At 43.9% G+C, this 11,982-nt stretch overlaps 2 protein-coding genes across 2 annotated transcripts; one reads left to right on the top strand and one right to left on the bottom strand.

The window, feature by feature from the left end:
• Positions 1-2,564: 2,564 nt before the first annotated feature.
• On the bottom strand, positions 2,565-4,737 carry LOC308410200 (uncharacterized protein). The gene is made up of 2 exons (XM_080903371.1): positions 4,193-4,737; positions 2,565-4,145 (listed from the first exon to the last, which is right to left on the bottom strand). The coding sequence occupies exon 2, from the start codon at positions 4,107-4,109 to the stop codon at positions 3,510-3,512; it is 600 nt and encodes a 199-aa protein (XP_080759497.1). The 5' UTR covers positions 4,110-4,145; positions 4,193-4,737; the 3' UTR covers positions 2,565-3,509.
• A 2,001-nt stretch (positions 4,738-6,738) lies between these two features.
• LOC308409851 (uncharacterized protein) lies at positions 6,739-9,372 on the top strand. Its single transcript, XM_080902852.1, has 4 exons — positions 6,739-6,987; positions 7,292-7,450; positions 7,774-7,869; positions 8,286-9,372. The coding sequence occupies exons 1-4, from the start codon at positions 6,757-6,759 to the stop codon at positions 8,373-8,375; spliced, it is 576 nt and encodes a 191-aa protein (XP_080758978.1). The 5' UTR covers positions 6,739-6,756; the 3' UTR covers positions 8,376-9,372.
• Positions 9,373-11,982: the final 2,610 nt, after the last annotated feature.

Genomic DNA, 11,982 nt, shown 5'->3' with positions numbered 1-11,982 from the left:
AGGCGCACTGTCGATTTTTGAGAAAATTAAACGTTTTTAAGTGCGCCTTATAATGCGGAAAATACATTAAATACATTTAACCACAAAGGTGTCAGCAGTGATTATCAAAAGTATGAAGTAAGGCTGGAAGTTCTCCAGCCAAGACATCATTGATCTTGTACAGTGTGTTTGATCAGCTGTTTAAGACCTGTGACATTTAAAGGGCTTTGTGATGTCATTCATACATACCCGAGTAATGATTTGTGCAGGTATTTTTTAAATTCATCTTCCATATGTGTCACAGTGTTCCTGTACATATTATACATATGTCTGGTGTGTTTTTATTACAGATAAGTCAGTAATTTGTTGATCAAAGACACTTTCCCCCCCTAGTTTTGCCTGTCTACACCACCACTGGTGATTTGGTGGATAAATTAAATAGTCAAGTTGTGATTGATGTTCAGACTTTCAGCTTTAATTCAAGGGCTTTAATAAAAGTATTGTGTTGATTGTTTAGGAATTAGAGTCATTTTTATCCATAGTCCCTGATCCATAGTCCATTCCTCCATGCAGATCTTCTCGAGAGCAGTGATGTTTTGGGGCTGTCGCCGAGCAACACGGACTTTCAACTCCCGCCACAGATTTTCTATGGGGTTGAGGTCTGGAGACTGGCTAGGCCACTCCAGGACTTTCAAATGCTTCTTATGGAGCCACTCCTTTGTTGCCCGGGCGGTGTGTTTTGGATCATTGTCATGTTGGAAGACCCAGCCTCGTTTCATCTTCAAAGTTCTCACTGATGGAAGGAGGTTTTGGCTCAAAATCTCACGATACATGGCCCCATTCATTCTGTCCTTAACACGGATCAGTCGTCCTGTCCCCTTGGCAGAAAAACAGCCCCATAGCATGATGTTTCCACCCCCATGCTTCACAGTAGGTATGGTGTTCTTGGGATGCAACTCAGTATTCTTCTTCCTCCAAACACGACGAGTTGAGTTTATACCAAAAAGTTCTACTTTGGTTTCATCTGACCACATGACATTCTCCCAATCCTCTGCTGTATCATCCATGTGCTCTCTGGCAAACTTCAGACGGGCCTGGACATGCACTGGCTTCAGCAGCGGAACACGTCTGGCACTGCGGGATTTGATTCCCTGCCGTTGTAGTGTGTTACTGATGGTGACCTTTGTTACTTTGGTCCCAGCTCTCTGCAGGTCATTCACCAGGTCCCCCCGTGTGGTTCTGGGATCTTTGCTCACCGTTCTCATGATCATTTTGACCCCACGGGATGAGATCTTGCGTGGAGCCCCAGATCGAGGGAGATTATCAGTGGTCTTGTATGTCTTCCATTTTCTGATGATTGCTCCCACAGTTGATTTTTTCACACCAAGCTGCTTGCCTATTGTAGATTCACTCTTCCCAGTCTGGTGCAGGTCTACAATACTTTTCCTGGTGTCCTTTGAAAGCTCTGTGGTCTTGGCCATGGTGGAGTTTGGAGTCTGACTGTTTGAGGCTGTGGACAGGTGTCTTTTATACAGATGATGAGTTCAAACATGTGCCATTCATACAGGTAACGAGTGGGGGACAGAAAAGCTTCTTACAGAAGACGTTACAGGTCTGTGAGAGCCAGAGATTTTCCTTGTTTGAGGTGACCAAATACTTATTTTCCACCCTGATTTACGAATAAATTCTTTACAAATCCTACCATGTGAATTCATGGATTTTTTTTTCACATTCTGTCTCTCACAGTTGAAGTGTACCTCTGGTGCAAATTACTGTCCTCTGTCATCATTTTAAGTGGGGGAACTTGCACAATCGGTGGCTGACTAAATACTTTTTTGCCCCACTGTACATACTGCTACTAGCACTGTAGCCCCGCAGAACTGTTTTACTCAGCCTTTGGATTCTGAGGTTTCCCAGTCTGAGCTCAGCCACACACCACCAGTATCATCAGCTCTAGATGTAACAGTGCATGCTGAGAAACACATACCCCCTGAAACCGTGTGTTCTATAGCTAATGCTCCTCCTAGTGACTGTTTCATGTTCCAGCCTATTTTGTCTTTAGACATTCCTGGTATTTCTCAGCCAACTCCTCAACCAGCCATTGCTTTCGCAGCTCCTCAAAGAGTTACTGAGAATGAGACCTGTGTTGCTGAGCCAGCCAACTTAAAGTCTACGCCTAGCGTTCTGCCTGAGCCAGGTGACACAGAGACTATTAGCCATTCCTCTGCTATGAACAGTTTACTCTTTAAACCAGCTCTTGTATCTGTGACTCCCAGTGTTGTTCCTTCAGTTTCTCAGGCTGTGGTTTTTTCTGTGCCACAACTTGAAAGTGCTAACTCGGACGCTACCTGTGTAACCTCACCTTCTCTCGTGCCTGCTAAGCAGGAGACTGCTTCTGTTTTTCCTCGTGGACTCCTTGAAACTGTGTATTCAATGCCTGCTAAGGTTAAGAGCCGCAAGGTTTCATCTGCTATACATAGACTGGCAAAGGATTTTAGTTTGAGCACTGCAGAGCTGGTTGCACAGGTTAACTTTTCTGTTCCCTGGTCATGTCAGTTTGACTCTGTGCGCCAAGTTCCATGGACTCTGTGTGTGCTACGTCTCGGACTACATTCTGTACAACTGTGTGTAGTGTTGTTTCACATCCAGGTTATCCAGATGCTGCTTGTGTGAGTTCTCCAGTACCTGTGACTGCTCCTAAACTCACTCTTTCTAAGGCTGCTAATCATGACATGGACAACTTAAGTACAGCAGAGTTGCTAGAACCAGCCCACCATAAGTCTCTGTTTGCTAAAACTGTGTTTGGCTCCACTAACTTGATTTTCCCAGTGTCTGTTACTGCTCCCGAACTCCGCTCTCCGCCTCCAGTTCCTGTAACCAGGGCAGCGCGGGCCTGGCTTTCCCTTGCTCCCGTATCAGTTCCTCGGGTGAGGGTGGCTGAGGTCCCGCTGGTCCCTGCTTCTGTCCCTAGCCTGGCAGAGGCGCCGTTCATCCCGGCACCCGTACCTGCCCCTCGGGTGGGGTTGATGGACGCCCAGCCTATGCCTGCGCCAGTTCCGGTTCCCTGGGCGAGGTCCACTGTGACCCTGCCGACTCCTGCACCCGTCTCAGTCCCTCGGGTGGGAGCAGCAGAGGTCCAGCTAGCTCCTGCACCTACACCGGCCCCCAGGGTAAAGGCAGCCAGAGCCCATCTCGTCCCTGCACCGTATCTGTTTCTCGGGTGGGGATGACTGGTGTTCGGCCAGGCCCAGCACCCGTTCCTGTTCCTCGGAGGAGAGCAGCCAAGAGTCAGTCACCTGTTCAGTCACCGGTTCAACTACCTGCTGTCCCACCATCACTACAACCACAACTACAACTTGCACTTCAATCGATAGCACAGTCATCAGCTCAGTTCATTGCTCAGCAACCCATTCAGACACTGCCCACCTCAGCTGGAAGCTTTGGTGAGCTTTCTCCGCCAGCTGGGGACTGCGTGGTGCTGACACACTTTGGACAGACTGTTTGCCCTGCACAGCCCCAGCCGTTGCATCCTAAGCCGACTGCGTGCCCTGTGCCGCCACAGTTAGCGTCCGCTGAGCCAGAGGTCCCCGCACCTGCTGGTTCTGCATCCGTTTCCGCTGGGGGTTCAGGAGAAGCTCTCCAGCCTTTCCTCGTCTCCGCTGGTGGCTCTGGTCAGCCCGGCCAGCACCTCCTCGTCTCCGCTGGAGGGTCCGAGGGGCCCGTTCAGCCTCCTGTCTCCGCTGGAAGGTCCGAGGGGCCCGTTCAGCCTCCTGTCTCCGCTGGGGGGTCCGAGGGGCCCGTTCAGCCTCCTGTCTCCGCTGGGGGGTCCGAGGGGCCCGTTCAGCCCCACGCCACGTCGGCTGGAGGGCCCGAGGAGCCCGTCCAGCTGCCACCTGCGGCCGCCTCGCCGTCGCCTGGTCCAGCCTCTGCAGCTCCGCCTGGTCCGGCCGCCGCCGGGTCTTCGTCTTCGCCTGGTCCGGCCCCGTCTTCGCCTGGTCCGGCCCCGTCTTCGCCTGGTCCAGCTTCATCAGAGTTTGCATCCTCGCCTGGTCCGGCCTCCGCCTCAGCTTCGCCTGGTCCAGCTCCAGCATCTGCTTCAGCCTCGTCTTCGCCTGGTCCAGCTCCAGCATCTGCTTCCGCTTCGCCTGGTCCGGCCCCCGCTTCGCCTGGTCCGGCCCCCGCTTCGCCTGTGGCTGCCACGCCACCGCTTCGCCTGTGGCTGCCACGCCACCGCCTGGTCCCGCCTCGTCTGGTCCGTCTGGTCCTGCCTCGTCTGGTCCTGCCTCGACTGGTCCTGTGCCCACCGGGCCTCGGCCAGTACGCCTGACACTGGAGAGCCGCCGCTGCCTTCCGCGCGGCCGGCCCCCTGAACTGCTCCGTCGTCTCCTTCGCCGCCGCCGCCGCTGTCTTCCACGCCCCCTGAACTGCTCCGTCGTCTCCTTCGCCGCCGCTGTCTTCCACGCGGCCGGCCTCCGGACCCGCTCTACAGCCGCCGCAGTCTTCCCCGCGGCCGGCCTCCGGACCTGCTCTGCTGCCACTGCCACTTTACACGTGGCCGGCCCCCGGAACAGCCGAACTGAACTGTTGCGCTGTCACCTCCCGGGTTGACCTTCTGACCTCTTTGGACATTTGCTTCCCTGTTTTGCCCTGTTTTGTGTATTTGTGGACTCAGTTTTGTTCTCGTGCTCCTTGTCTTTTGTTTGGTTTCGTTCCCTCCATCCTGGTCCCCCGCCTCCCGCCCTGGGTGGGTTGTTCCTCTTTTTTCTTGTCTTTCGGTTCTCGGGTTTGGGCTGTCGGGGGCCAGCCCTTGAGAGGGGGGGGGGGGGGGGGGGGTGATGTCATGGTCCTGGGCCATGTTGGCCCAGTATTCTTAGTTCTCATGTATTTTTGTATTTTGTTCCTTATTTAGGCCATGTTTCCTGAGTTGCCCTGGTGTGTTGTTCCCCAAGTGTTTTCCCTTCATGACTCTTACCCCCTGTGTGCCCCTCTGCACTGTAAAAACGATAACTAGCAATTGTTGATTTCACTAAAGTTTTTAAATTAAACTGACTTAGAAATAAAACTTTCCATTTACAACCTAAAAAAGCTTGTCTACCCAACAAATTTCTTTCATTGTTGTCCTAACTAAGATTTTCTAGACAGCATAACAAAGATTATCAACTTTTGAGCAGAGTTTCTGAGTCAAGTTGGGAACCAGTGGGAAACCCCGTAGATGACTGGCACATGTGGTCTGAACAAGTTTGAACTAAACCAAACGAACTTTCAACTGAGCCTGAGCAGACCTGAGCTGTGTGATAGTGGTTTACCATGTGTTCTAGACTAAAAACCTCCTAAGAAAATTTGAACCATCGTGGCTAGATTTGGATGTAAATTGCAATTTTTCGACCATTGAGGATTTTCACTTCTGCAGTTGGAGTGTATAATTCTTTTGGACAGGTGCTGGAGCTCCGACCATTTACCCTAGCAGGTAAGCTAACTACATGTGTTATTAAGATTTTCTACAAGCTCCTAGGCTGCATCCTCCTGAGGACCCGGGAGGATGGAACTAGTAAAACACTGAAAAAGGCCAACAATAGCATTTTTAAGTTATCTAAGTGACTTAATTGATTTCCCCCCGGCTAGCTATCGAGCTGGTGGGTAACAGACGTCTCCGAAAACGTCGGAGCGCTTTTGCAAGCATATGTTGTCTTAATAAACTGAACAGATATTAGCAATTTACACAGCTACATTAACGCCTGAAAATATCTTAAAAGTTTATTTTGTGACCCAGAAAGAGTAATATTAAAACTAATTCCACAGGTAGAATTTGCACATGCGCAATAAGGATCGGGGAGTCCGATCCGTACTTTTTTTTTCTCGTTTTTTTTCTACATTATATTGAAATGTTTCAATATTGCAAACATTTTAAGTGATGCTTATTGTAAGGAGGACGTATTTCTCGGACACATTTAGAGGAGTCCACTATGAATTTGGGCAGCCTTCGTGGCGCCGCTGTGTCGTAATCGGGCTACAAGCAGCCTCTGAAGGTTTTAGCTCAGAGTAGTGGCCCAGCGCAAAAAGTAATGTTTAATGTTAAACACTCTGATATTTAGACAGACATCACTAAATGACGGTATCTCACACTGGCTTTTTACAGCACTTCTGCCATGGTAAAACTTATTAGCTTATTACCCGTTTTGTAACCAGTTTCAATGTTATCTTTGCATGAAAACGTTATGTTAACCTTGACAACAAACTGGGCCAAGCACGCGTTGTCATGGAGACGCGTTCATGGGTCGGTGTAGGATATGTGCGCCAATTATATGACAGTGATATAAGTAACTTGCATATTGTCTAATATTGTTTTTTCACTTTTTCAATAGCACTGTTACTTTAAAGTAATGTTTAAAGCTGACTTGACAGTTTGTCAGCTGGTGTAAGATTGCCTAATGTACTGTAAGTTAATTGTCACACGCAAATTAAAGTTGTACTTCATGCTCTATATTATAAGATTGCTACATTTTCAGAGCTTTTTACATAATGGGGAAGGAGACAATATTTAAGGAATGATTGTGTGTTGTTGATGTATATTGTGTTACAGATAGTATTATTTTTTCTAGAGTTATTGCATTTTTTTAACATAGTAACAAAACAAATGTTTGAATTCAAGCTTGCATTTATGTTACATGTCATGTATGTTATCAATCATATACTTGATATAGTAGACAAGTGGTTATATGTAAGTTAATATGATTCCTTACATATTTTTTTCATGATGTCTCTGGTTTTGGCTTGTTGATGTATTCAGCTCCTGCATCTATGGATTCCTTCTGTGTGTTAGATATGGATGTTTTATCCCATTGCAAAAGTGCTTTTGGCAAAATTGACTATGTCTCTTGTGTTTCAGGGGTGGGTTTCATGCAATGCCGATTTTGCAAATTCACAAGCTCCAATCAAGAGACTCTTTTGAAACATTTCCGCCTTCATCACGGACAAGGTGCACATTGGCCATGCATTCACACAGACTGTGTATGTGTATTTAAAACACCTGGAGCATTACGATCACACCTCTCAAGGTCACACTCAATAGTAAAAATCCACAAAAATTCCACATTTCAGTGTGAACATAATATGTATTTGCATATTGATACTGTTTTTTGTGGAGGGTGTTTCTATTCCTGTGAAAAATGTGTATTCATGAGAGATTTTTGAAGTAGATTTTGCGGTTGATAACACAGTCAGGCATACAACATGGTGCAGACTGTACAAGGCAGCTACCCAGAAATTTTCTGTGCTGAATAAATGGCAATATTTTGGTTATTGTCTTGTTTAGATATCTGAAGAATTTCATCGGATCACAAGCAAAGACCTCCTGGGGACGTTCAATGCATCCCTCGACAAATTTGTGCCTGGCCTGCTGAAACTATACCGGTCTAAGAAGGGAGCTCTTGGTGAGGACATGGAAGACATCTTGGATAAACTTGATGAACAGGTAAGTGCTCCTTTACCTGACATTTTTAGAAGAGAGTATACCTTGGTCATAACAGAAAAAAATGTTGGCTTCAGCCAAAACACATCAATGGAAATGAATGTCATCAGTCATTACTTTGTTTTTATTTGGCGGTATTTTATTTAATTTGTAAAAAGAAAGTAAAATCGTTAAAATGGTGTTTTGTTTTTTTAAGTTTTACATGTTGCTGGGCCTGATCTGTATTTTATTTTCATTACTATAAGAGTTCTGATTTTGCATTGTGTGTAGGTACACCATGTTACTATACTAATTTAAATGCTTGTTTTCCACTGAATACTCTTTAGATATCTGACATTGTGTCCCACCGAAAGACAGCAGCACTGAGAGGCCTGCCCATTTTCCTCGGAGAGGATGCAACACAGGTTTTCCTGAAGTGCTTAGTAAGTACAAAAAAGTAATGCAAGCAAAACTAATTGCTATGAGATGTTTTTAAAAGATGATTTAATCCAAAATGGAAATGTCCACTTCCTCAGTGCAGTCCAGATAATTTTATGGTGAGGATTGCAGTTGTCATAACTCTCGCTGCTTTTTTTTCTGCTGAGGAGCACCTGGGCATTTTTAGTGGGAGTTCAACAGCAGAAAATATTTTTGTACAAAACTCATCACAAGCACAAGGTTGGTTGGTGAAAGATATTGTGCCGTTAATTAAAGGAAAATAAGCTTTTTCTTTTTAAAACCTCCATGAGTCAAATGAGCATCATGGTATAGAGGTTAAAGTTAAGATCTTTAGAAATGTACTTTGTCTTTAATTTTTCTTAGCTTTCAATAATTCATATTTTACTTTTCTTCTCTTCAGGACACTGACATTTTGGAACCAGTGTTGAACGGTGCATCAGTTGCCATCCTGACCATCCTGCAAGATGATGATGCCAATACTTCTGTTTGAGAACAGGCTGTTGTGTTGGAAGGGGACATCGTGCTACATAACATTCCAGACCTCTCTACTGCCTTGGCATACCTCTTTGGCCTTCTGTATGCCCTCAACATTGATTATCCAAAGCAGATGAGTTTACCTTTGAAGCAATTCAGGGCATCTTTTTTGAACTCGGTGGCTCTCGATGCTCACAGCGCATAAGGTCTCTAAAAACAAAGCTTTTGCTGTGTCTGTTAATGGGGAAGCCAGACATGAGTTTAACTTGTTCTTAAACATGTTCAAGTGCATTGTAGAGTCATGTAAAAAAAAAAACAAAAAAAAAAACCAGTAGTTCAACCCCTTTCCCTCTATATAATCGTTCACCTGTTACAAAGAGTTGCATATTTAGTGTTTGAACTGTTAAAATTAATTAGGAATAAGTGAAGGAAAGAGGGAGGAAAGGAAGAAGGGAGAAAAGAAGGAACAGTCAAAACAGAATGGTTCATTTTGACCTGGTCGGTCAATATGAAGGTGAAGTGAATAAGTGATTATTTGAAATGTAAATATTAGTCAGATGAATCTGTATTATTGAGAATCTATGGTGAAATTTTGTCTTGTAGGATTTTAAAAGATTTGTTATAGTGTTTTTCACTCCACCTGAAGCATGGAACTGGTATTTTACCTGATAGTTCGCTGTTCATTGATGGTAACATTTCTAATGACTTTTGACTTCTGTAGTTCATCATCGTAAGCCCATGTAAAATGTCAATGTCTGGGTACATAGGCAATTGTTTGTTGCACTACCCTATTTAGTGTGCAATAGTTAAGTTAAGCTTTTACAGGACAGTCAGGGTGTGAACGTGAATGACTAAGCTGCTGGACACTTTTCTTTTTTTCTGGACTCTGGAATTTTAATGTCTCTGCTGGGGTGCTCAAAGCACCCTAAAGAAACTGGCAACACGTTTTTTTCTGTTTGTTTGCTTTTTTACAGAAATTCACCCCACTGCCCATGACCTTCTGAAATATACTGAAAGCACTGTTGAAAAAAATAAATATGTTTTTACATAACATTCAGTTGTGCTTTGTTTTATTCTATATCTGTTTGAGTGTTTTTTCAAGTACGATAACAGCATACATTTTTCTTTATTAATATTGGTAAATTTTCAACTCACTGGAGTAAGAATTGTATGATTATTCAACAAGAATATCTGTGTTTTGTGAATTTAGGAATACATGGCCTTGGAGGGAATAATTGTATGTTAATTCAACAGGAATATCTTTGTTTGGTGAAGGCAGAAATACATGGCATTAGAACCAGAATTTCTTTGTTAGACTTACAGGATTATCCTAATTAGGTGAACAAGTAGATCCAAGTTGGCAGAACATGAAAATATTAGTTAAGTCAACTACAGTTGGCAGAAGTTGAGAAAACTCAAAAATCTCTTGCATCATGTTGCCTTGAAATTTAAAGTTTTCTCAACTTTTTCTTTTTTACAGTGTGGGTATTCATGAGCCCTCGTCTCTCTTTGTGTTTATTCTATGTTTTTCCCCAGCCCGTTATGTCTGTGTTCTCCCTGCGCTCTCTCTCCTCCTGTCTGAACCTCTGTACTTCCTGTTTTACTTTGCCCGTCTCCCGTCAGTGTTGTGTTCACTCCTGCCATGTCTCGTTATGATTATCAGTGTCACCTGTGTTCCCCATGTGCTCCTACTTCCCTCGTTAACCCTCTGTGTATTTATGTCTGCGTCTCCCTCAGTTCTGGGTCGCGTTCTCCCTCATGTTATGTGTGATTCCCCTGTGTTCCTTGGTGAGCTTTATGTTAGTTTTTCCCAGTTTAGTTTTGTATTTCCGGTCATCTTTTGTCAGCAATAAAGCTGCTTTTTGAGTTCATCCCCTGAGTCTGTGAGTTTTGCGATTGGGTCCTCATCCTGCCTGCCACACAGCAATCCATGACAGACCACACAAAACAACAAAGTGTATGATTACATTATTTCCATGGTTGTGAGAAAAACTTGTAATAAAACCAAGCTAAACATATCTACAGTCTATAGTCTACGTTCAAAAGACATCTTCATGAATGAATTGGGTTACAAGATTCAAGAACAAGAAGAGCAGACTGGTAGAAAACATCTAAACAACCCTGTTGTGACAAAGAAGTGTTAGGACAGATCAAACCCAGGAAAAAAGTAAAAAGTACAGAAGAGAGGAACAGCTGAAAAAAGTGGCAAACAAACTGAAAGTCTGAACTTCTATTGGATCTAATTGTATAATGATTTAAACTCGCAGAGTATGAGCTACAGTTTTCCCCGTTTTGGAGGAGGTTGTAGCTCAGGAGGTAGAGCATGTCACCTACTAATCAGAAGGTTGGTGGTTTGATCCTTGGCTGCTCCAGGCTGTGTGCCAAATATCCTTGGGCAAAATACTCCAAATTGCTCTCTGTTGCATCCATCGGAGCGTGACTGATAAATAGAAAGCACTAGTTCTACTTTTCTATTTAGAATTAATACACAGGTGGATTTGCATTTCAGACGTGCAGGATTTTGGCCGACGGTTGACCAGCTACCATGATGACTCCATCTCATGCTAGCATCTCTGCTCACGCAGATGCCATGGCTCGCGTGACTCTGTTTCATCTTCTCATCAGCTCTCTGCCAACATTCAGACAGTGATCGGTGGGATGAGAAAGCAGACACTGCGCCAGATGTTTCCTCGCTGATGGGATTGTAAAACCATCTGTTTAACATCGCCTCATCAGACGGTGCCTCATTAAATCATATTTAATAGTGTCACATTGGTTTGAATTTATTAAAGACGGTGAAAGACAGTGAGATGAAGAAGATCAGTAATGAAGATGCCTACGTTATGTATGAAATGCAATTACAGGTAAACCATCACTCACTAATTAAAAAAAGAAATGTCTAAAAAAAATGTAGACATGCAGAATTTGGAGACAAAAATGCATTAAAATTTAAATATACCTGCTTTTTCGGTTATATGAAGTGGCAGTAAGTGTATTTTTGGCTGATTTTGTTCATTTTAGAGTAGATCCTGGATAGACTGTCTACTGTCCACTAGAGATGGCACGATACCACTTTTTTATGTCCGATACCGATACCGATATCATAAATTTGGATATCTGCCGATACCAATATGAATCCGATATAGTGTTTTTTAATCAACAAAACAGTTTTTTTTTAAATATCTTGCTGCATTTTGTATAAGTTCATACTCAAGTTTAAAACAACAACTACACTAAAGCTATTCTGTTATACCTGTATGCAAAAAAAAATATTTCATAGTTCAGCAATACTGATCAATCTAATAAACTTAGACCTACACCATCCTCCCTATTCTGGTATTTTAAAGAGTACTTAGCATAAATATTAAGCAACCTAACTAATAGGGTTCCAACTCCCAGCAACAACAAAAATAAATAAATAAAAAATAGGGAACCACCCCTCACGCTCCACCTCATGATGCTTAATCGACGTAATCAACCTTAATTTGATGCAGTGTGGAAAAAAATGCACAGAAATCAATTCTTTTTCAAGAAATATTAAATAGATTCAACATCTTTCTTCAACAAAATTGCAGACTGCACAGATGGTACCTTCCCAAAGGAAAAAGTACTATAGCTTACTA

The sequence above is a fragment of the Rhamphochromis sp. 'chilingali' genome, assembly GCF_963969265.1.
Source record: "Rhamphochromis sp. 'chilingali' genome assembly, chromosome: 14".
Classification (NCBI taxonomy): Eukaryota; Metazoa; Chordata; class Actinopteri; order Cichliformes; family Cichlidae; genus Rhamphochromis; species Rhamphochromis sp. 'chilingali'.
Note: the sequence above shows the minus strand (reverse complement) of the source record. Positions and strands in the feature narration are given on the sequence as shown.

Excerpts from the sequence above, each read along its gene's own strand:
- LOC308410200 (XM_080903371.1), bottom strand. The coding sequence starts at position 4,109 with ATGCTGGAGCTGGACCAGGCGAAGACGAGGCTGAAGCAGATGCTGGAG.
- LOC308409851 (XM_080902852.1), top strand. The coding sequence starts at position 6,757 with ATGTATTCAGCTCCTGCATCTATGGATTCCTTCTGTGTGTTAGATATG. Across the intron at positions 7,451-7,773 it reads TGGATAAACTTGATGAACAG|ATATCTGACATTGTGTCCCA; the intron begins GTAAGTGCTCCT and ends AATACTCTTTAG. Across the intron at positions 7,870-8,285 it reads AGGTTTTCCTGAAGTGCTTA|GACACTGACATTTTGGAACC; the intron begins GTAAGTACAAAA and ends TCTTCTCTTCAG.